Source organism: Nansenia antarctica (assembly GCF_963989245.1).
Source record: "Nansenia antarctica genome assembly, chromosome: 6".
Classification (NCBI taxonomy): domain Eukaryota; kingdom Metazoa; phylum Chordata; class Actinopteri; order Argentiniformes; family Microstomatidae; genus Nansenia; species Nansenia antarctica.
In genome coordinates, this window is record NC_137676.1 from 36,888,778 (window position 1) to 36,914,625 (window position 25,848).

At 44.0% G+C, this 25,848-nt stretch overlaps 2 protein-coding genes across 2 annotated transcripts; one reads left to right on the forward strand and one right to left on the reverse strand.

The window, feature by feature from the left end:
* Positions 1–1,855: 1,855 nt before the first annotated feature.
* On the forward strand, positions 1,856–3,315 carry LOC308159875 (tubulin alpha chain-like; the record flags this gene model as incomplete). Its single annotated transcript, XM_080533699.1, has 3 exons — positions 1,856–1,991; positions 2,083–2,231; positions 2,335–3,315. The coding sequence occupies exons 1-3, from the start codon at positions 1,871–1,873 to the stop codon at positions 3,313–3,315; spliced, it is 1,251 nt and encodes a 416-aa protein (XP_080389825.1). The 5' UTR covers positions 1,856–1,870.
* Positions 3,316–7,633: 4,318 nt separating this feature from the next.
* On the reverse strand, positions 7,634–24,363 carry jph2 (junctophilin 2; the record flags this gene model as incomplete). The annotated part of the gene is made up of 5 exons (XM_080533193.1): positions 7,634–7,714; positions 8,249–9,216; positions 12,179–12,297; positions 21,156–21,978; positions 23,985–24,363. The coding sequence occupies 5 exons, from the start codon at positions 24,361–24,363 to the stop codon at positions 7,634–7,636; spliced, it is 2,370 nt and encodes a 789-aa protein (XP_080389319.1).
* Between the last annotated feature and the right edge of the window lie 1,485 nt (positions 24,364–25,848).

A 25,848-nucleotide genomic window follows, 5' to 3' on the forward strand; every position in this document is an offset into this window, starting at 1 on the left:
TAGATAGCGGAGACACACATCTCATAGGCATAGGGCACCGGTTGAATCAACACGATTTCCACTTTTATCTCAACCATTTTTTGTCAATCGGGATCAACATGGAAACATACCATGGTTGACCTAAAGTCATCAACTTGTGTTTTGTTTTCTCGGCTTTAAATCTAAATACAAAGCAGATCTCAACTTGTTTTACTTTTGCGTTCGGGTTTAGTCGGAATCTAATACCAGTCGAACTCGATGTGAACTGCCTCTGCAGTGACATTATGCTCTGTCCAGCTTTTCCTGTCTTAAGTGACTCAGGAAATGACTCGCGGATATGGTATAGTAGGCTACGTGGACGGTCATTGCACATAAACACATGAAACCGTAAAAAAACATAGGCCTGTTTAATCTACAGCAAAGTTTGTATTCATTAATGAAATGTAATTTTAGAACAGATAAGAACTATAGGCCTAATACATTTTTAGTGAAAATATTCGCCTATTAGATTCACAACACCAAGTGTCCTATCATTACATATTTTGACAAAAAAAACTGTAAGCTGAACCTTTGATGTAATCTTCGAAGGAAAACGCATTATATTTGTTGGAATTCATGATAAAAAAAGAAGAAGCCGTGTGATATTTCTGCCTTCGAAGACACTGTCTTTTTGTTTGTTCAAGATGCTTCGCCAGTCAGGTGATGTAGTCATGATGTTCTAGTTAAACTGGTATCTGCTCAATCTCTCAGCTACAATGAAAGCCTTTTTCTCCTGCCCCCTCCTTCCCATCCTGCCCTAAAGGGATGCTGACACTTAGCAGTAAATGACTAATTCTGTAGCTGCTTCGAACAAATGAAATGCTGTTGGCACTGGCAGCATCTCTGCCTGAAACAGATGCTTTGATCAATAATTGTTAGTTTTTCTCAAGTTTTATTTCAGAGGTCTAATACACGTCTATACACATCATTTTCGACCACATGACTGTATTTATAGTTTATTGTCAATTACCAGATGCATCAGATTCCAGACCCTGTTGCTCGCCTACAGAGCGGTAAAGGGAACAGCCCCTCCCTATCTACAAACCATGGTCAGTCCCCAAACCCCGGCCCGATCACTCGGTTCTTCCCCCTCTGCTGGCCGCTTGGCACTGCCATCTCTACGAGGACGTAGTGGTTGCTCTGTTCAGTCATGGTTCTTCTCTGTCTTGGCCCCCCAGTGGTGGAATGAGCTTCACACTACTGTCAGGAGTCACTACTCATGTTTCGCCGTAGAATAAAGACCCATCTCTTTAGGGGACACCTGGGCTCTTCCTCCTCAGACCCCTCCACCCCCTAACACTGTACATTACCAGAACATTTTTGGTTTTCTTCCTTTCTCTAGTGCTGTGACTGCTGATGGCACTTGTTCTTATCGAAGGTTTTTACTTACGATGACTGTTGTATAGTTGATTCACTTAGGCCTACTTAGAATCTAGAAAGCATTGGGGCTACTGTCCAATATTGCTGCTATACACTTTGCCACCTTATGTCATTGTTTTAATATTATTATATTGTACTGCATTGTTGATTGTTGTTTGCTACATTGTTGAGGAGTTGTTGCCCTAAGCGTTTCATTGCATTGTCTTGTATTCTATGTATATGATGAATACACTTTGATTTGATTTAGACAAATGTACTTATTGTAAGTTGCTTTGGATAAAAGTGTCTGCCAAATTAATTAAATGTAAATCTAAGTTCAAAGATATTTTGGGTTTTGACAAATTAATAAAACATCCATCCCTCTGTCTAGCGTGAGTGCCTCTCCATCCACGTGGGTCAGGCTGGTGTCCAGATTGGCAATGCCTGCTGGGAGCTCTACTGCCTGGAGCATGGGATCCAGCCTGATGGACAGATGCCCAGTGACAAGACCATTGGAGGAGGAGACGACTCCTTCAACACCTTCTTCAGTGAGACTGGGTCTGGAAAGCATGTCCCCAGAGCTGTGTTTGTGGACCTGGAGCCCACAGTCATTGGTGAGCTCTATGTTTCTCATCCGCCATCATGGCATGGTCTGTGCTGATTGGTATTGAGCCCCTTATTGAGATGCTTATGTTCTCTCCTCAGATGAGGTGCGCACTGGGATCTACCGCCAGCTCTTCCACCCAGAGCAGCTGATCACTGGCAAAGAGGATGCTGCCAACAACTACGCCCGTGGGCACTACACCATTGGCAAAGAGATCATTGACCTGGTGCTGGACAGGATCCGCAAACTGGTGAGTACCCAATATTAATTAATTAATTAATTATTCCAATAAATGATCAGAATTTGGATACTTCCTCATTTTATTGACCTACTGTATGTGTGTATCTCCCCAGGCTGACCAGTGCACTGGTCTTCAAGGCTTCCTGGTCTTCCACAGCTTTGGAGGTGGTACCGGTTCTGGTTTCACCTCCCTGCTGATGGAGCGCCTGTCTGTTGACTACGGCAAGAAGTCCAAGCTGGAGTTCTCCATCTACCCAGCTCCCCAGGTTTCCACAGCTGTGGTGGAGCCTTACAACGCCATCCTGACCACCCACACCACCCTAGAGCACTCTGACTGTGCCTTCATGGTGGATAATGAGGCTATCTATGACATCTGCCGTAGGAACCTCGACATTGAGCGTCCTTCCTACACCAACCTCAATAGGTTAATTAGCCAGATTGTTTCCTCAATCACTGCCTCCCTTCGATTCGATGGCGCCCTCAATGTTGATCTGACAGAGTTCCAGACCAACTTGGTGCCCTATCCCCGTATCCATTTCCCTCTTGCTACCTATGCCCCAGTTATCTCTGCCGAGAAAGCTTATCATGAACAATTAACCATCTCTGAAATCACCAATGCCTGCTTTGAGCCTTCCAATCAGTTAGTCAAATGTGACCCACGCCACGGCAAATACATGGCGTGCTGTCTGCTATACCGTGGTGATGTGGTGCCCAAAGATGTCAATGCTGCCATTGCCAACATCAAGACCAAACGTTCTATCCAGTTTGTAGACTGGTGCCCAACTGGTTTCAAGGTTGGCATCAACTACCAGCCCCCCACTGTAGTCCCTGGTGGAGACCTGGCCAAAGTCAAGAGGGCTGTGTGCATGCTGAGCAACACCACTGCTGTTGCAGAGGCCTGGGCTCGGCTTGACCACAAGTTTGACCTCATGTATGCCAAGCGTGCCTTTGTGCACTGGTATGTGGGTGAGGGTATGGAGGAGGGAGAGTTCTCTGAGGCCAGAGAGGACATGGCAGCCCTGGAGAAGGATTATGAAGAGGTGGGAGCTGACAGCAATGAAGGAGAGGATGAGGGAGAGGGAGAGGAGTACTAGTAGACTCCTGTATGACTCCTGTTTACCCTTACCGAAAATTAGTTTTTTGTCTTCTGTTTCTAACCTTCTCGTCTGCTCTTTAAAAACGCTTAATCTCAAAAGTAAAAAGCACTTTCATGTCCAAATAAATGGAAATTGTAAAGCAAACAAAATGTCTACTTGTTTTCATTTCCACTATTATAGTTATAGTATAATTAGCTTGTGATGATAATGGTCATCATACATAGAACCTACAGTTGTAGCTATGCTACTTCATTAGTAAGGGTAGTTAGGGTACTTTATTCAGAATTCACTATAATGCCTAGAAGGGACCTTCAATTTTCACACTACCTCCCATGTTGCACAATTACCGTGTCTAGTTTCAATTCAATTCAATTCAACTTTATTCGCCATGTGCAGTGCACTAGGAACATGACTTGGTATTCTCCATGCTGAACAAGCTACAGTACATACAACAACAAGACGACAACACAACAATACTCAAGACAATATATAGGCCTACAGTACCAATATGAGTGAATAAATACTGTACAACTTAGTGCAAAAACATGTAAAGTGCCAGGTGCAATGATCAGGAGTTATTGAGGAGGGCTATGGCTTTGGGGAAGAAGCTGTTCAAGTGGCGTGATGTTTTTGACCTGATGGCCCTGTACCGTTGTCCAGAAGGGAGTAATTCAAACAAGCTGTGAGCTGGATGTGAGGGGTCAGCCACAATCCTGCGTGCTCTCTTCAGTGATCTGAAGCTATGGAGGTCTGTGATGGGATGCAGGGGGCAACCGATGATCCGCTCAGCTGCCCGTAAGACTACAAACTACTACTATTTTGAAAGACTACAATACCTACAAGGAACACTGAAGTTGCAATGTGTTATCTCCATTGCAGTGTCAGAGGGAAACGATACAAGCAGCAATAATGGAGGTCCAACCCCTGCTCAAATCATGTTACGTTTTTCTTGAATAGCTTTCCTTATACAGTAACTAGGTTAATGCGATTGTGTGTCTGCTGTGCTGAGTGCTAAGACGTGCAGTGACAACTATACACACTAGGGGGCAGTGTTGTACAACACATGCCTGTGTCGTAGTCAGTCAATACAGCCAGAAAAGCTCCAACAATTGGTTAAGTTGTAGGTAACACCCAACAGACTCAGCTGTACCAGTAATAATGGCACAGGAAAGGGTTAACTTGGAAAATACCTACTAAAAGCATGATTTATGAAACAACCCACAGCCAGAATTCCATATGTAGACCACATAAGAGGGACTTTGTTTACCCCCAGGTACAGTACCATACAAATGAGATCCAATTATTTAACAATGCTATCTACATTAATTTTGGATGTGAAATGGGTTTTACATAGACTGGGAAGAGCCCAGTTCACAGCCCTGATCTAAAATTGGGCCTGGTATTCATAGGCTGTCATGGGCGGATCTGTAAGGCTAGCTGACAGGTGGGGTGTCAAAATACAGTCTTTGTTCCCTCTGCTACTATATTGCCCCTAATGGCAGATGGCACCTGGATGGCAGATTAAATATATCCACATTTATTTTGGCGGCAAAGCTCCCCAAAGCTAACTTTACTTGGTTGATGGAACCTGTTGATATTATGTCAAATTCTGTAGATGTACAGTATGAACCATAATGCTTTCAAATAAACTTGTAATCAGAGTGTGTATGAAATCAAAGAGGTTTATGGTTCAGTTATTAGTAAAGGTGCAAAGGCCAGTGATTTGTCTGTATGTGTTTTAGAACTTGCTCCTTGAATAAAATTACAGATCACACACTGCACACGAGTTGTAACATTATTTATTTTCATTTTGTAATTTGGATGGGATTGGCAATATCTATCAATATCCTGAAATCCAGGGTTGTGAGTTAAATAAATACATGGGCTCCTGGGAAAAACAACAAACAAATTGACCTCTAATAGAGAGTTGCAGTACTGGTTATGAATACTGTCATATTGCACATAATATCCTGGAAATTCACCAGCAAAGGTACTCTGTCCCTTGAATCAATTCAAAGGTTACGTTGTTGAAATGCATTAAAAATGACTGTAGAAATGACTGTACGTGGCTCAAACAAATACTACTATGATGAGACATACTGATAAACAAGGGTTTATCTGTATTTCTGAGAAGCCTTATCATACTGTACAGTAACAATACTCTTCTCAAGAAAACACGATGGGTCGTTTTCTTCAGAGTGTGTGTTTGCCCACTTAATGTTTTGAAGTATAATATGATATACAGTATGTCCTAATGGTGTGAACTATTACATGTCTCAAGAAGATATATTGGGGGGGAAACAATGGATAGGAACAATTGTAGGATCTGAGGCCTTTTCAATTGCTGGCAGTAGTATCTTATCCAAAACGTTTTTTGTAGACTATTCATTATTTGTCTAGTCTGTATGAGGGAAGACAACATTTTGGACTTAGGAAAAATAAAGAATAAACTCCACAGTGCACATTCTCAGAGTGCTCTTTACAAATGTAAGACCTGGAGTTCCACTAAAGCATATTACATTCCCTCCACAAATCTCACAAGCTTGAGGTAATACTCTCATTGACTATAGGGAAAAGTACAGTATGTGGAGATTGGATATTACTTTCACAGATATTCAACAACAGAACACTTTGATAGATGAAAAGATGTGTACTTCAAAAAGGTACAAAAACACACACACAAAGTGCCCACATGCATACAAAAGTTGGGAGGAAAACCAAATTAATTGGTTTCGTAGCACAACCTGTTCTGAATTCAATTTGATCCAATTGAGTGCTTTCTATTCTGAAACATACAGACCAGCAGAACCCTGAAACAAAGCCATCACCCTAACCCACTTTGGATAGTCGCAATACAAGCCCATATATTCAAATCCTCAAATCTACACATACATATTGTATTATTCCCAGTCCTTAACACAATGATGGTGTGCCCATTTCTGGCTGCGGCATGTGATGCGAAACATCATCAAACACATTGAAATGAAACAGAGGGGTGCTTTAAACTATGACCAGACAACAAACAGGAAACAATAGACATATACATTAATGCAGTAATTCAATAGCAAGCACACTTAACGGCATCGTCCTACGTTTCCAACACTATTTTGTTTACCATTTTAAAAACTCAGCCACATTTTGAGTGTATTTTCTATATTGTTCCATGAACAAACGATTTGATACTCACTTTGCCTTCCCTATCAAATAAAAGATTTGCTAAAGTATGCCTAGTGTAAGTAGCTAATGCTACTCCAATTTAAATTCTATAACAAATCACAACTCTAGCACTGATGATGGATTGGAGTCTTGCCTTGAAAAGTGAATAATGTGTGAATAAAAATACTGTACATTTCTGTGGACTGCCTTGCCACTGTGGTTAAACCAATCACCAACACTCAGGCATATTTGAACCACGATTCTGCTCCTCCACTGTCTCCAAGTGAACTATGACCTCAGGTAGTCTTCCAGACATCTTGCTCATTCACTCTTTTGTGATTAAAAAAGATAATTATTGTGATTATTGCAAAAAAGAGAATTCAGTTTCGTGAAATTTAGTACCATATTGATGTGTTAATAAATATAAACACTAATCAACTCCCAACCAATTCACACATTTCATCCCTGATATAACATTCCCATTGACAAGCTATCAGTTACAGTAAATACATATCTAATTACATAGCTAGTTATCTAATTTACCCGATGCTGTGTTCTGAAGCCACACCAACGTATGCCAGCAAGAGGGCTTCAGTTAGCCCTTTGCAAAAGGATGACAGACACACTTTGACTCAGATAAACGATCTGTGTTAGCCCTATAGACATCAAGAGTGCATAGCATGCTACACTGTAGTTCTCCAGTGTCCATACTGAAACATAACAATGTTGTCTCCCCTCTTGCAAGCACAGTGCCCACAGACCCTCTTCCTGACATTCAGATTCGCTGAATAACTGCAGTCATATGGTTGTCCTATCCTTTGGCTCCAGATACCCCCAGCCTGTTTTTGTGTTTCATAGAGACTCACACAGTCACATCAACAGAGGCTGCTGAGGTCCTTGAGTTGCTTGGTAGTCTCTTTGTTCTCGCGGATCCTCGCTGGAAATGTGGGCCATCTTTATCCAACACCACTGCAAGATACCTGAAATGTCAAGCAGGCAAAACAAAGTTTTGAAAGAAGTTCATTTGTCTGTGAATTCATCACAGAGACACACAAATACAGCATACAAAAAAGTTCAACCCAAAGAAAAGTGAAAAAACACTTTCCATTGATGATGCATATTGATCATATTTAGAAGAGTTACCTGGGTCGACAGTGTCTCATGACAAGATGTGTACGAAGAGAATGGCCAGGCCAATGTTCAACAGGATGACCATGCAGATCATGATGGTGTTCGGACCCTTGAGAGGAGAGAAATACGTTCTTTTCATTTTGTTTTGAGGACAGTGAACACAAGGTAAGTTTAGAATTAAGAACTAGAAAACAATAGCAATACGCTTGAAGATAATATTGAGTTCCTATTATTACTATTTCCGCCATATAACAGATAATAAAAACATCATAGCCTCAATAATGAATCAGAACAAAGACTGCATAGATAAGAGGTGGTCATAAGGATAACAGAATGGTAAGCTAAAAACAAGAAATCAGAAAATTGCCTCAACTGTCATAAAAGGAAATGCAATTATGAAATGATATAAGCAAACATAACTAGATGGGTAATTATTGCACAACAGAGGAAGTGAGCTAACTGAGATTTGGAGATTGACTTGGGTTGGCTTGAGCACCTGCTAAACCCACAACACCTCAGTCCATGTTAACATGTAATAGAGCATAAGAAATGACAGATTTTGACAAAAATATTCTCGCTTTTGACCACATATTAAGAAATAGATATTCATTATCTAAGATGTTGAAAGTTGTAACTGCCTTACCTGATCCAGTTCTACCGCCTCTGTAACTTCACTGGAGGTCTTCACCATATTCTTCATCAGCTTTGCCTCAGCTTTGGGCTCCACCTTCGGCGGTGGTTTTGCAACAACTTTAGGCTCTGCTGGTTTAGGCACTGGCTTAGGTTCAGGTTTTGGAGCTGGACTGGGATCTCGTTTCGTTGACGGTTTGGGTTCGGCTCTGGAGGCCGATCTTCTCTCCTCCCTGGGCTCTGGCTTGCTCTCAGAGACGGAGGGAGGTCGTTCGTGGGCCGACTCACGGGTGTCTGTTCTCTGTCTGACCTCTGCTGCTTTAGGCTCTGGCGTGGCAGCTTTGGCGGACACCTTGGAGGCGGGGAGTGGTTCTTCTTCATCTGTAGCGGAGATGAGGCTGGTCCTTACGGAGGCAGATGCGGGAGGAGCATCCGACACCTTAGTCTCAGAGTCCGTCTTCTGCAGGGCCTTGATCTCCAGGTCGGAGCCCTGCTCTACCTTGTTGCTCTGCCGGCTGGAGGAGCGGGAGGGGCCCCGGCTGCTGGGGGCAGGGGCGGTGCTCTCTTCTGGGGCAGCAGAGGCAGGGGCGGCTGGGGCGGCAGGGGCGGCAGCAGAGGGTGACGGGGTCGTCGGTCGACTACTGGGTCTGCTGTTGGCCCGGCTGCTCCCCCTGCTGCCACTGGCCTTACTACCAGGCTTGTCTCCATTCCAGTTGCCGGGACTGAGGAGGCGGGGGCCGTCTTTACTGATGCTGCCCTGCTTGGAGTGCCCAGACTCTGGGGGGGGGGCGGCCGGGCTGGGGGAGGGGGTGCGGGCCCGGAGGGACTCGGTCATGAGGTCGTCCAGTTCATGCATCATGGGGCTGTCAGGGGGCGTCGGCGGGGGGTCCTCGCCTCCCAGGGGCTCATGCATGACAGTGTCTGTGTTCTCGTTGCCTTCCACGATCTCCTGCAGGGCTCTCTTCTTCAGGTACTCCGGGCCTGTGGAACAGATGGAAAAATAGATCATCTTTTCCCCCTCTACAGGCTAGAAACATTGACTGACTCCACATATCTTATCTTCATATTTCTACATACTTTCTTCTCCCTCATTCTAATAACAGGACAGCACAGGGGACAGAGCAACAGCACACACAGGATGTAGATTCAGATTTCCTACAGTATATAATTACAGTATATAACAGCAGCACCCCATCAGCCAACCAGAGCTGCTTTCTGATATACAGTATATCTTGGAGATTTTTTTTTGAAATAGTTACTCTAACGTCTCTACATTGTTACATTTGCAAACTAATGGCTACAGAGAGTAATAGTCTATTCCAATAAGAACAAACATCACCATATGCTCCTGCTGTTATTTACTAATTAAAAAACTATTATCGGGTGACATTTTGGAGGCTATTAGAGATGTGCAGACAGTGGTGTATTTGGGGGTCTCATCAGGGTCTATATTTGTGTTGGGGGACAGTCAGTCTGATCTGTGCATGTCACCCCAGGAACGTAATGCAAATGTAGAAGCCCTCATGAGGAGGGACTACATGAAGGGACTGATAAAACAACTGCTGAGCTCATTTAAAGTTTAATTAGCTTACTCGTAGAGTATCACTTTGTTTACGTTCAAATCAAACATGTGCCATCTGAAAATCCAAGAGAATTTTTTTTAGAGGTGTACTTATAATGGAAAGGATATCACCTTGTTGGTAACACTTTACATTAAGTCGCTCTGTAGGCTACCTGTGTAATAATTTTGTAATAGTTATGTAATTAACATGTTATTACATAGTACATTACAAACAACCATTATGTTTTGTGAGATGGAACCGTTGTATTTTATTAATTACTAACTAAAAAATGTCAACATTTTAAAAAATAACACCACACAGGCATTAATAAACGCCTAATGGATCAGATAAATTATTATTATGTAAAAAACAACAGCACAATTTTTTTTTACCAAAAATGGAGATAGAACCTTTCTAACGTCACGACTGTAGATGCTTTTCTGTTATTCAGCTTTGGCCCAAAATCATTCATTCAAATTGAAATCCAGGAAAACACTCTGACAGTGTATCCTATATCCTATATCCTATACACCAGTAGTAGCGTAGCCACGTTAGGACCAGGGTGGGCCCAGGAATCCGGTGTGGACTTTTACCGCTCGAAAGCCGACTTGATGTAGGCTACTGTACTTGATCAACTGTAAATCAATGCGTGCGGGGTGTCCTCTGATATACATCGCATTGGAAACGTGTTTGATGGATGCAAACAAAAGTAGGACCATCAATATGAACTGAAACATAAAAAATAAAAATAAATAAAAAACTGGCCCACCCTATTTTATACAGGCCCGCCCTAAAGTAAATGTCTGCCTATGCTACTGCTATACACTAACACTAACCCTAACCTTAACCCCTGTCAGCTTTGAGTAAGTGACATTTCACAGAGGAATGTACAGTGAGGTTGAGTAAGACTATAGCCAGGTCCATTTGTAGCATTAGCAGTAGACATCTCAGGGAGGCTCTCAGCAGTGACAACCTTTTATCTCATGTCTATTTGGATCCACTCAGTGCATCGCTAGGGGAATTAGAGAGAGAAATGCAGCGGGGGGCACACTTGAGGCCTTTGGGGGTCTGTGTCGGATGGACCTGCGAGGAAACTGATATGATCCCCTCTGCCCAGTAAGACGTTCCTATTTTAGATATTCAAAGGTGACTACCCTTGTGGCGAGCCTCAGCCGTGGATCAGCTGCAACAGCAGCAAGAGATACTAGTCTACAGCATGGAGCTTGAAAACGTACAGAATTGTACTTACTTATATCTTCTTACTTGCCCTCTTAAGCATGTTACTACTCCTGGGGCACAGGCCATTAACAACAGTATCCCAGCGCATCCAGTCTTGGGTGATTTGTTTTGCTTATATATACACACAGTGCCCTGTGTAAGACAGTTTTTTGCATTTGCATTTTTGCGTTTGTCTATACTTCAATAGTTTGGATTTTAAATCAAACAATTACTAGTACAGGTATTTGTGTACATATTGGTTTCACCATCCATAAATTACAACACTTTTTAGGCATAGTTTCCCTATTTTAGGGTACCCAAAAATAAGTAATGAGACAATTGCCTAGACAGGTGTTTCTGGTATCAGGTGTGTTCCATCCAAAGACAAAAGCAAATCCTAGAATCAATACTAGACATTGAGAGTTCTCTTACGACCGCACACATGATAGAAGACATCTAATGAAGCACCTGTAAAGCCAAATGTCCCATCACTTTTGGGTACCCTGAAATAGGATAAGCATAAAAACTATTATCATTTCTGAATGGTGAAAACAATATGTACCCAAATACCATCAAATAAAAGCTGAGAATCTCTACTTTAACCTAATAGTAATTTGTATTTTTTTATTTTTTGTTATTACCCTGTTATTATTTCTGTTATTGTTTATTATTATTATTTCAAACCTTTGGAGTGTGGAGCCAAAAGAAGAAAAAATGTTTCACTGTCCCATTACTTACGTACGGCACTGTATATATCATAATGCAGTTCAGTTCACTTTGCAATACTACCACTATATGAATATTGTTTCACTGTCTGCATCATGCCATAAATTCCACATATGTGACACGGTCTGGTCATTTGGGCCGCAAGTCGGCAACCAATCAAAATGTCCCGACTTTTATTTTGAAACACGGAAATACATTTCAACGTTATTGAAAATCACAACACAAACTCGCTAGTCAAGCCAAAATACTGCAATGCAATGGTTTCGGTGAGTAATCCCCACTGCTGTGTTAGTCGACTAGCGAGTGTGTCATTGATTTTCAACAACGCTGAAACGCTCCTATTTAATTTTTTTGAAAGAAAAGTCGGAACATTAAAACGGCTGCCAACTTGCGGACCAATTGACCAGACCGTGTCACATACCTTTAAGTGCTCTTACCTGGCTGGTAGAAGGAAGGGGAGAGCTCCCTAGCCACCACCCTGGCGATGCTGGACTCGTTGTTTGAGGCCAGGGTGGCCTGATCTGCAGCGTCTGACTTGCCCTTAGCGTGGGTCGTCCTGTGGAGAAGATCAGCATGCTACTCAATATCCACAAGCTTGAGATCAAACCTAATTGTAAATGGTCAATGGACTGACTTATATAGCGCCTTATTCCAAAGCACTTTACAATGGACTTCTCATTCACCCATTCACATTTCACACACACATTCACACACCCATGGCGACAAGCTACCATGCAAGGCGATGGCCCGCTCATTGGGAGCAATTTGGGGTTAAGTGTCTTGCCCACACTTTGACATGTGGCCAGCCGGGGCTCGAACCGCCGATCTGCCAACTTTGCGATCATAGAGCCGATCGCCGGCTCTACCTCCTGCACCACAGCCGCCCCGGCTACTACTGTACAACATCGTAGTGGGCCTATGATGGCATACATGATCAAATATTGAAACACACCGATCGGTTAAACTGAGATACACAGCTACTGCTACTGTTACCATAGACAACCTGACCCCCCCGCCCCCCCCATAGACATTCCTCTCCACTTTATTTGGAAAGACATTTTGGCACTTGTCTGGCCTATAAAAAGCAATGAGAACATCAAACACAAGAGTCCCCCAGGCCTACTCAACCCTGGTAGGAGGAACACCTTATCAACCAGAAGCTAAATGCAACATTATCAATCCAAAACCAGACCCAGACAGACAATATTGTTACAAAAATAATACAGAGAGCTATTTACAATATTCGATCATTTCAAAAGCAAGGACAGATGTACTGTCTATGTGGTTGAGTTGGTCACGTGCGTGGTCATTATTATTAGCTGGAGAGAGGGTGTCCTTTTGTGCTGTTGAGCTGGAACAGAAATAAATAAGTCTTTTAACACCTCTATCCAGACAATGCATCCCTGCAAACAGCCAGGGGCTCTCTTGTCATGTAGTGTGCAGTGGATTCGCAGATCTATTTACAGTATACTGTATCTACACCAAGGAGGCAATAGTAATACACTATATTGACATGTATTTACGACTGTAAACTCATCTGAACACGCATTAGAAAAACTCCCTGTCTTAGAAGTTTTTGCTTGTGTATTTTACCCTAGTTGCTTTCCTGGGTAGTTATAAACCCCCAGGGACTAGATGAGTTTGAAGGGTTCATCGCTGCCAGCTATTGATATCTGCACCGGGTTGGCCTAGGAGTATTACTGATTGTGATTACTCTGTGAATACTTGACATACTGTAACATTACCCTGGGCTCAAAATAGCTCCGGTCTACTTGAAGACTCGGAGGGGTATAGGCACTTCCCTGTGGAACAATTAGAGGCACTGGAGGCTGCCTGCTTGATATAGTAGATCAACACCTGTCTACACTGAATCAACACTCCCTCTTTAAGGAGGGCTTCTGCCCAGGTTCTGACCCAGTCTCAGGCTGATGTGATGAGAGAGAAGAGAGAGAGAGAAGAGAGAGAGAGAGAAGAGAGAGAGTAGTCTGTCTGTGGTACTGTATTCAACAGTACTTATGTAAACCAGCTCTTTTCCCTTCTTGTTTTTAGTTTTTTTCCTAGCACCAGGGGAGCCCCCCCTCCCAAATTTCGTTGTTTGGTACCTGTACTATATCAATGACAACAAATAAAGACCATTCATTCATTCATTCATTAAACAGCTGTCATCCCCATCTGCCATGTATAAGCCTAGGCACTGGTAGGACAAATTGTGAAGCTTTAATTCAGGATGAGTTCTTAAACTGACACATCTCTTTGTCGGTTAATTTAGTTGCCTTCAGGAAGAGAGTGACGTCTGTATTGTAAAATCAGTCTTGCAAGACTAGGCTTGAAAATCAAATAATGACAGTTCTACATCATAGTGGTAGTAGTGACTGTACTGCAGGGCCAACGTGCCCATTCAAGCCCATGGTAAATATCAGACATTTCATCTACCCAATTAGAAAAATGCAATGACATATCCAGAAACAGTTTATCTCACAGTTACTGAAATATAACCCTCAGAATGTGTAATAGGCTTATAATAAGACATTATTCTGCATCCATTACTTCCTACTTTCAGTCTCGGTTCAATAGCATGGAAATTCAACATCGTTTCAGAACAGTGACTCGGAAAAGGACCATTACAAAAAACAGATGGCATTACCAAACATTTCGTAGATGGTAATCGACCCAAAACATGATGTGGTGTGTAGCTAGCTAGTCTTTAGTGGTTCCTAAAATGGCAGGCAGTTCCGCTGGGTTGCCAGGCAGTGGGTGGAGAGGCTTAGGATAGCAGATGGTGTTTCCTGGAGGCTACCTGGTCCTGCAGCACTCCTCTGAGCCCTCTCAGATGGCTTATCCCAATACTACACCCTCAGAGCTCACAGACCACCGACAGTGCACGGTTGTACTACTGCTCTCTGTGGACCTTTCATCGGCTGTCTTCAAACAGACTTGTTCAACAAAGTCAGATATTTGAAGTTGTGACCTAAATACCTTATGCTTTAAGTTCTCCCCCCTCCCAAAAGGATACCCCTTCCCCCTTTATCTTGGGGAAGATGAGAAGCCAGCGTAAGTATGGACTCACTCAACAAGAATCTGTCTTCAACACCTAGCGATAAGAGATAAGTAAGAAATGCACACCTAAAACGGCCTACTTTAAGTCGGTCAGCTATTTGTCTCACTAGAATACAGATTCAACTGACGAGGCAAGTATTTAGAGGAGAGTTTGCTATACGCAGCAGCACTGTGGACTACATTCAGTTAGCTTGTTCTTCTGTCAAAATGATGAATACCAGAACCATAAATATAACATCTCTAACATTTGATTAATATTATTTTTCACCATGATAGACTTGCATTAGCAATAAACTCAATTGTTGTGTAATTCCAAAGTGATTACCACATTACTATGTAACAGTTACAATAAATACAACATGTACTGTACAGTTTATGTCACTAAATGGGTTCTGAATGTGAACAATATAGCACATACAGTATTAAGGTAAGAATAGACAGAAGAGTTAACACGCACACTAATGTTTACCAGTGACTGGCTACCCTGATACAAAATGGTTGTATCAGCAGTAATGTAGCCCAGCCTAGTAAGTCTAGCCACACAACTAAGGCTAGGTGTGGTACATGTATATGCTAACCTCTCTTATACGCACTCAGTCACTTATGAACTCTGTCATATTTATATCCATGCAACCATCTGACACCTCTGCTGACGCAAGGCCTGACTGGAGGTGCCGCTATTCCGTTAACGGTGCTAGGAAACCTGTTAGAGAGCCTCTCCATAAACGCAACTAGCCAACAGTTCTCAACCACAGGAGGGAGCACGGTGTGGCCTCCCTGCTTAGATGACTAACATCAGGATGTACAGTATTCCAGCTGAAACGTGGGGTGTAGCCTTTCTTCTATCTCTGGGAGGATTTAGTGATGATTTGTTTGCACTACGCTACAGAAATGGGTGATCTAATGTGTAACTCAAGGTGTGTTGACCTGTCACATATGACTTTACTAGACCAGCGTGCTAGACTGTGAGTAGCCTACTACTTAGCAGTGAAAACCCAGGCCTGGTGTGGAAACAAGCATGTGACTTGGCATGAAAGTTGGGGGAAGAGAGGGAGCAATCAGCTGTTGCATTCCCCAGTCATTGTGATGTAGCAACAGTGCGCCTGCCCTTATTTAGGCAGGCCTCCCTTCCTGACACTCAGTAGGCCAGATCTGTGTGCGTCATTTACACCCAGCGTTGCTGTGGCCTCTCTCTCTCTCTCTGCAGACACTCCGCTCGCAGTCCCAGCCCACGCCAGAGACGGACAAGTCCAAATGCTGAATGTCAGGGCAGGGCAGAGAGTTAGCTAATCGGAGGCCTGGGCTGGGGCTCTCAATGGACAGGTTGGACTGTATTTATATATACCTCCCTGACTTCATCCCAATGACTCCTGCCTGGCACCACAGTTGGCGGGAGGGGGGGGGGGGAGGGGAGTCCCTGGTTCATGTCGGGCAAAAGAGTACCGCCCTGGCTGGCTGCCCTCCTCCCCCACAACAACAGAGAGGGCTTCAGTGGGAAACCAAACTTCTCTATGAGTAGGTGTAAACCAATTAGTTCAGGGTCCTTTGAGTAGAAAAGGACCATCAAATCTCATAAATCTTCATAAAATCGTACAGTATACCAAGACTCTCGGGTTTGGCCTGTTAATGGTTATAGGGTTAACATGAACAAGGCAAGAGACCAGGTTAAGACCACCTAGGTTTTGTTAATAGCGTACATTAGTGTAAGTGTCTGTTTCCAGACCTAAACAGGCTCCTGGATGTTAGTCATGCCTATTCATGGAGTCTTCTAGGGCTCTGGCCTGTCAGTTGAGGTTATGAACACAAGCTTAACACAATGAGAAAAAATACTCCTGGCCCATAACTCTTGTAATACTGCTTGTCCCCATGGTCAAATATTTAGATTTCCATCTGCCCAGGACAGGATCTGCAGTTCATCAGTGAGAGCCTTACTGTTGTAAACACAGGACTTATTTCAGGTGCTGTGTGGCTTACACTAGATAAAAAAACACTGTCCTTGTATGGTGATGTACAAACTAAAGGAGACCTGTGTCATTTGAAGAGTGCATCACAATCTTCAGTGTATTTGCCTGTTTCGGTAATCGGTAATAGAAATAGAAGGGCGGACAGTGTATATACAGAGAACAAAAGCATGTTCTGATATGCTTGGTCTGATTTAGTGCTGTTTAATAGGCATCTGCATATCCATTACCTCATGAATCAACCTGTTACCTCCTTACTGTCCTTATCATATTGGTGTGAAGAGTGATTCATCATTATAAACGATGCTAGGTGTTGTAATACTCATTACCCAGTCAGCTAGATAACTGTGGGCCAGATCTGGTTTTGTAGTGGCACATACAGTATGGCTCAGTGCCGGAAATGACCATGGGCCAGACCTGGTCCGAATGTGGGGGGCCAGCCCTAGGTGAGATTTCACATTTGAATGAATGAATGAATGAATGAATGAATGGTCTTTATTGTCATTGATATAGTACAGGTACCAAACAACGACATTTGGGAGGGGGGGCTCCCCTGGTGCTAGAAAAAAGAAAAAAAGAAAAAAAAAGAAGGGAAAAGAGCTGGTTTACATAAATAAAGGCTATGTACACTATCCACTATACTATACTATACAAATAAAACACTGTGCTGTACTCTACTGTACCTATTCTAACATTTCCTATTCTCTGAACCTTATGTACCCTAGGGTTGTCATATTGCACATAGTGTTATTGCACATTCATTTAAAGTGTCGCAGTTTGCAGGTTTGAAATGTACACAGTTGTGTTTCAGTATTACACTTGATTTCAATCTAGTAGCTGCCATCAATTTGTCTAGATTGTCCAGGGCCTAGAACCTAGGTCTTTGCTGTGTTCAGGGCCTGAATGGCCCTGGGATAGAAGCTGAGCTTCAGTCTGTTTGTCCTTGCGAACATGGTCCTGAACCGCCTGTTCGAGGGCAGCCGAGCAAAGTGTTCGTACCCAGGGTGGGATGGGTCTCTGGAGATCTTGGAGGCCTTCCTGAGGCAGCGTGTGTTGTACAGCTCTTCCAGAGAGGGGAGGGGGGCGCCGGTGATCTTCTGGGCCGATCTCACCACTCTCTGTAGCGCATTCCTCTCTGCGGCTGTGCAGCTGGAGAACCAGATGCAGATGCAGTAGGTGAGGATGCTCTCCACTGCGCAGCGGTAGAAGGTCACCAGCATCTCCTGTCCGATGTGGTCTTTCCTGAGGACTCTCAGGAAGTAGAGCCGCTGTTGTGCCTTCTTGATGATGGCTGCTGTGTTGATCTTCCAGGACAGGTCATCCTGTATGTGCACCCCCAGGAATCGGAGGGTTGAGACTCTCTCCACGCTCCCTCCATCGACGAGCAGGGGCTGGACCTCAGATTTTTTCCTCCTGAAGTCCACGATGATTTCCTGGGTCTTTGACTGGTTCAGCAGCAGGTTGTTAACCTTGCACAGCTTGCTCAGCTGCTCTACCTCATCCCTGTACGCCGCCTCGTCCCCCCCCGAGATGCAGCCCACCACAGTGGTGTCGTCTGCAAACTTTACGATGGAGTTGCTGGGGTGGACGGGGGTGAAGTCGTAGGTGTAGAGGTTGTAGAGGATGGGGCTTAGCACGCAGCCCTGGGGGGACCCAGTGCTGAGACTGAGGGCTGTGGAGGTGTGGGAGCCCACCCGCACCCTCTGGGGGCGGTCAGACAGGAAGTCCTTGATCCATGCACATATAGAGTGTGATAGTCCCAGGTCTAGTAGTTTGGTCACTAGCCTGTCTGGAAGGATGGTGTTGAAGGCAGAACTGAAGTCCACAAAGAGCAGTCTCGCGTAGCTGTTTCCCCTCTCCAGGTGGGATAGAGTGGAGTGGAGAGTCGTCGCGATGGCGTCCTCTGTGGACCTGTGGGCTCTGTAGGCGAACTGGTATGGATCCAGGTTGGGCGGGAGGCGTGTGACTATGTGGGCCCGGACTAGTTTCTCGAAGCACTTCATGATGATTGGTGTGAGTGCCACCGGGCGGTAGTCGTTTAGGCAGGGTGGGATGGTGGCCTGGGACAGGGACTGGTTGAAGATGTTGGTGAAAACCCCGGCCAGCTGGTCGGCGCAGTCCCTCAGCACCCGTCCCAGGACGCCATCCGGCCCCGAGGCTTTCCTGGGGTCCACCGCCTTCAGCACGCGTCTCACTTCATGCTCTGTGAGGGTGAGGCTGCTGAGAGCTGGAGAGAGTGGTGTTTGTGTTGTGGTTACCTCCATTCGCCCCTCGTCGAACAGGGCGTAGAAGGAGTTCAGCTTTTCCGCCAGCAGGGGGTCGTCCTCCGCGGCTGTGAGCCTGTTGGCTCTGAAGTTTGTCATGTGCTGAACCCCCTGCCACACCCGCCTGGAGTCGTTGCTCAGGAAGCATTCCTCAATCTTCTCTCTGTGGTCTGCCTTGGCCTCCCGGATGCCACGCTTTAGGTTATTTGTGACAGGGTCTGGTAAAAAGTCCTCAAGTAGGCAAGTTCAGTTCAAATCAGTTTTTTTCCAGATTATGAAAGTGCAGATGTACCTGGGCCAGTATCTGGACGCCAGTAGAAAACAGACCGTGTTGTTCATTACTCTTCTGCCACGGTAGGCTGTAAAATAATTAGGCTATGTTTAATTTTGCACCCTTGAATTCACTTTGTAATTGCTTAAAGTTCCCACTGCAAATTGGTAATCGCATAGTTCCTTTAATTAGGTACTGTACCACAATGTATACTATTACAAAGTATATAATGTGTTGTAACCACCTAATGTCTTTATATGTAAATACAAGCTGAAGTAGAATGAGTGTCATATGGATCGTACCCACAATGCCTCATTTGATTTCCTTGTGGAGCAGGAAGTCCCAACATGAACACCAGTAGATCATTAACTAACTGATTAACAGAGGTGTTGAGTAAACAGACGCCTGCACCGACACCCTCTCTCAGGCGCTGATCAATTCCAAAATGTTCCAGTACGTTCCCTTATGCTGCAATACACACACAGCCAAAAATAATTAGCATGCAAAAAAATAAAATAAAAAATAATTAGCATGCAGTCAAAAATAATTGGACATACATGTTGTAAGCTATTCCATTTGTTCTGTTATGCCAGGCAAACTCAATCAAACACAGCTTTTGGACATTTTAATGATAGCATCTCAGGTCTGTTGTAGGTAGGCTAATGGTGGGTGGTCAGAGGAGGGGGGGCGATGGCAGGGAAGCCAACAGACTCCCTTTTTCAGAAGGCCCAACATCACTGGGCCAAGGGAGGTACACAGTAAACTGATACCATGGCATTTCTTTACCCATTGAACTTGACAGAAGTTTCTATGTGACATAGAAAGTCTGACTGTGCCCTTCATCTCTGAGTCCCTATACAGGCACAGAAACACAGTTGTGGCTGTTACTGAGACACTGAGGATGACACACCATCATCACCCTCAGATCATTCAGTTTCATACAGCAGCCCTGTTTGTCCACACACTCCTATGCAGAAGTACTGCAGTGTACACACCAATGGGTAAACCATTGAAACTGTGTCCTTGTTGTTCATACTGGATGCAGTTAACATGAAAACTGGGTGAGAGGGGAGTTGAGGCGGAGGGGGTTATACAAAAAAGGGAAATACGTGATCCAATTCCTACCCAATTACAATTATGTTTCAAAAGGGTCTAGTAATAACATTATTACAATTTTATTAGAAATTAATTACAGCATTACTACATAGTAATAATAGCAACTTAGCCGGGGTGGCTGTGGCACAGGAGGTAACAATCGCAAGGTCGGCAGATCGGTGGTGAATGTGTGTGTGAATGGGTGAATGAGAGGCCATTATAAAGCGCTTTGGAATAAGGCGTTATTGTAACGTAATTGCAATGTAATTCCAATGTAAATCAGTCAATTTATTTATGTGTTATCAATAGTGCTGTTTTTAAATCAGATTTCTATATATCAGACCCAGCACAATAAGTTAAAGCTAAAATAAGTGACATGTAGCCAAGCAAGAAAAAGAAAAAAAAGTGTTGTACAAGGAAACTTGGTTCAAGTAATTAGCACCCCTTAATTAGCACCCATTGTCTTCATCTATGGGAATGGAAATAGGATTCGCACCATTGATTTGGAGGCCATCATTAACTAGTGCCCTGTCACTCCCCCACTCATTGTTAAAGGACCACTTCTTGGTTTGTTGTCTAGAAATACTTTCTCTCTATCTCTGACTACCTTAATTGCCGGGTGAAAAATAGAATTCATTAATATTACATTTCCACATTATCAACTGACAGGAAAAAAAAAGATCAACAATTTGTTTTAATTGACTGACATCCCTAAATACAACAACAACAACAACAACAACAGTCAACCAAACCAGTCTCGTCCTACCTGGAAGCGGCAATCTCTCCTTTCTGTTTGGCGATGGCCGCGGCCCTCTGAGCTCCCTCCACGCTGCGCTCCACCTTCTGCCTGATCTTGGTGCCTTTCAGCTGGATCATCCTCTTCTTCATGGCCTTCACCAGCATGTTGTTCATGTACTTCCCCTCTTCCTTCCCGCCCTCCACGAAGGTGGTGCAGCCATAACCGTGGCGCTGGTTGTCCAGCCACTCGCCCTCGTACTTGAGCCCGCTGGACCGTTCGCTTATTCCATAGCCCGAGCGTTTATCGTTCTTCCACTCCCCCATGTAGACCTCAGTGGTGGTGGCGTCTATGTCGGCCTCCACGGGGGGGTAGTCGTCGACCCCGGCCAGACTGTCGTCCCCCATGCTGATGGTGGAGTTGGCATCGCTGGCCGCAGAGCTCATGGCCGACTCGCTCCTCAGGAAGCTGAGCTTGCTCTTCTGGCTAGACAGGGAGGAGCGGGAGTCTGACTTCTTCAGTTTGCCCAGCAGGGACCCCCGGCGGAACAGGCCCTTCTTTTTGGGCTTGACGGCGTCCGGGTCCACCTGGAGGGTAAGGGCAAAGCCACCTCGGGAGGGCCCCAGCTGGGTGAAGGAGGTGATGGGGAGCGGGGTCTCCTGGCCGGAGGCGTTGGTGGTGGTGATGACGGGGACATCCTGCTGCAGCAGGTTGCTGCTGCTGTGCTCGCTCCGCAGGGAGGTCAGGGAGGTGCGGAGCGGGGACCGGACCACTGCCGCCATGCCGTAGGGCACGCTCTGACGAACCCCGTAGCCATGTCGCATGCCACCGGTAAACTGGCCTTGAAACGTGCCTGGAGAGGGACAGAGAGGGTATGGAGAGATGTAGTACATCACTATGTTAGGATATAAACACACTTGACACAGAGGTATTTATCAGTAATTTACTGGTACTGTTGTTTGTTACATTGACATTTTTGGCATTTAGCAGATGCCTTTATCCAAAGGGACTTACAACAAATACATTTGTCTAAGTAAATGAATCATCTATCCATCAGTCATCGCAAGAAAAAGTAATCTATGCTCGGTCCAGGGGTCGTTGGCAGTAAAAAAATGCTAGAGGAAGGAAGATTCTTTTAAAATATATATATTTAGGTAGAGGGGACGGAGAGGTTTCAGGAGGGACAGTTAAGGTGTAGCCTTGTTTAAACTGAACTGGGACATGGCATACCGCTCTACATTTGTTCTACTAATCTTGTTACCAGTCAATTGACAGTAATGGGTCTGTGTGAATGGGGCAGAGGTCAAATCCAGGTCTGCTCATTTGCATTGGCATTGAATTTCACTCCTGTCCTCCCGCCCCCCCCCTGCAGCACTCCCCAACCCTCCCCTCCCACTTTACTTGCATTGCATTGATGTGTGTAAACCGTGTAAATCAAGGCCACTCTCTCTATGGGAATTGTTCTATAGAAACAACATTTTGCATAGCTGATTGACTTAACTAGCATCAATAGTATCATTCACATTATCTAAGCTCCTCATTCTTTGATTTATTTGACTGAAAAACGTGTGAACATTGTTACTACATGATCATGTACAATGAAATGCATCAGCACAGTGCTGTACAGGTAGTACAGTATATAGCTCCATATACGTTTCATTACTGTGTGAACGACTAGAGTCCAAATTAAGTTATGTATGTCACTCCAACTCTTCATGGGTCTAGTGTCTCATGTAAAAGTAGACATGTGTCTGGATTCCTCGGGCCTAGAGGGACCGTGAGGCCAAGAGGACACAGCCGGGGCTATTATTACTTCCTGACACATGGTCGTATCATCACCCACCCTCCCATCATCAGCTGCATGGGCCCAAAGCTGATGAGTCAGCTGCTGAGGGCACCATGGGCACTAGATGGGCATCATCTATGTTACTGCTGTCCCCTCAGTGGCATTATAGGGGGTAGTTCATTATATATGATGTTTTATCTGTGACTTCGGTGTGACCTACAGTACAGTCACAAATAAGGTACAATTTCATAGGGGATGAACTATCCCTTTAAGGGTGCAGTATGAGGAAATATTGGCAGAGACAGTGTCTAGTAGTGGATTACTTATGTTCATAGCTGGATCTAATTTGAATTTTGGATCCAATTATGACAGTAGACCTTTGAGAATTTTCTGTTGCAAAGTTGCTTTTAATTCAAGTGGAAAGTTCTTGTAATAAGCCTTTTGTTTTCCTTTGTTATGCTGAAAGAAAAGCATCCATGAGCATTCAGCATTCCTTCCTTTCCACCTCACTCTCACCATCTCAATTCCTTGTATGTGAGTGGGACAGAGTTGTCGTATAGGCAGCTTTTGAAAGTACAATGCCATTTAAAATGTAATTAGCATCTCACATTTTGGTGTGAACACTACCAGTTACCATTCCTCTGCCACTATCCTTTGGCAAGAGATCCTTAGCAATGGGCAAGATACCAATGGGCCATCTGGGCAACATTTGGACTCCATGGTTCAATGCTACACGCTTGAATCTCTCGTTCTCTCTTAAAGCGCCCAAATAGTGTCATATACTATAATGTTTAGAAGGCTTAGACACCACAATTATAGAATACACTAGAACAATTACAATTTTCTCTACATATTCTTTCTTAAAATCTTGGGGGCCTTCAAATTCAACGAATTCCCTTGCAAATAACTGACTGCAGTGATTTAGGTTAATGACATGAGTGATGAAGAAGGCGTGACTGGAAATTACATAATATAGTTAATATTCATATCCTAATTAATCCTAATTACTTGTAATTAATTGGGAATGCCCTCTTCCACACATTCGTAAACATTAATATAAATCAACATCATACCTCCATCAGCATAGGTCTCTGTACCGTATCCATCTTGCAATCCGTTATTCCATGTTCCTTCATACTTCGCACCACTACCTTGACTAAGACGTGACCCATATCTCCCTTTGAAGCCATGAGTCCATTCTCCCTTGTAAACCCAGTGTCCTTTACTTTCAATGCCTAGACCATGGCGCTTCCCCTGCGACCAGAACCCCTCATAGGTGTTTCCACTGGGCCAGGTGTAGACTCCAACCACTTCGAATCCGTAATTCCAGGAGCCGGAGAACTCCCCCTGTCCTTTCGGTCCGGTGCAGATCCCATGCCCATGGGCTTTCCCACCCTCCCAGCCTCCACAATAAGCTCCACCATCATCAAATTCAAAGCGACCTCCACTCATACCTTCCCTAATTTCAGCCAAAAATGTAAAATAACTTTTTTTATTATTATTATCTTTGTCAAGATAAAATCCCTGTCAGAATGAATTCACCTTCACCTGACATCAAAAGTGATTTGAGATATCCATGGCACTATACTGATTACAATTTCTTATGTTTTATTTTCTTAACTACTCGTCATTTCCTTGTAGCCGTCAATGTGGTCGCTCGTGACACTTTGATTCAGGTGCGCGTCATTTACTTATTCTTTCTTATTTCCATGGATTACTCCTGGGTCCCCTCTGCGGTCCGCTTGTGTTCAAAGTCGGAGTCATAAACTTTGTACTGGCTCCGTGCTGAGTAACTTGCGTTTTCTTTCGGAGATTAAATTATTTGTTTAGTTTTAACAGCTTTGGATGTATTATTTGTTATTGTGGACAAGCCAAGGGTGTTACATGGCTTTCAAGGTGGCCATCGAAAAGCCCCTTTCCCCTGTCCCTGCCTCCCCTCACTGTCGCTATCTCCACACAGTTGGTGCTGTTGGAAATGTCTTAACAGACCTAACAAGGCGACCAGATCCACACACACTGTTCCAAAAATACAACCCAATCCTTACTCCGCTGCCTGCAAGGAGCTATGCCAGATCACTTGCCACTTCGGGGTTGGACGTACATGTACACGCACAATTAGCCGACTACATTTAGTAGGCTAATTCTAGACTATAATGAATCAGTTTGTGCAATCACACTGCGGTGCAATCAAATGTCACAATGACATGGGGGCAAGGTAGCCTCATTCCCCTCATATGATCCAATATTGAAATTGCGCATATTAAATATTATAGGCTACTGGTATGAAATATACCTATTATGAAATATTATACTGTCTCATTACAATATTTGTGTATTTACACTGAAGACATAGGCTGCTCCCTTTATGATTTGGCATGCATGTTGGCACAATAGCTGATTCTGTTTGCAGTATATTCTGTTGAAGTCGCGCCCTCTACTGGCACGGATCAATTATTGCAACGTTTTTTCTCTGACTGACAGTACAGTCCACAATCACAACCTGTCTCTTAATGCTATTTATGTGAAATCAACAAATGGTATCACAATGACATTGTACTATGTACAGTAGGCCTAGCAAATTAGAGGGCATTTTATTCCGTCATTTGAGTAGCCTATTAATTACCACTATCATGATGGATGAAAAAACCCTGTTTGCTTTAGGTTGGCTACCTTTCAAATATGATCAATGTTCAATTAGTTAAAATGTATTTGACATGTGTCTGTGATTTCTCCTTTACAGTCAGCTGTCCTCATGGAGAGAACTTTGACCTTCTTGTGAAATGCATCCTCCCATCGCTCCTGGAGGGGTTTCCACCGCGCATGTTTGTGCGTAAGGTGTGATGTAATACATATTGATGTAACAGTAAGTGAATTTGACTGAACATGCTTGAGTAAAGGATTGGAGTTGCACGGACTAATACGCGGAACCATTTTTGC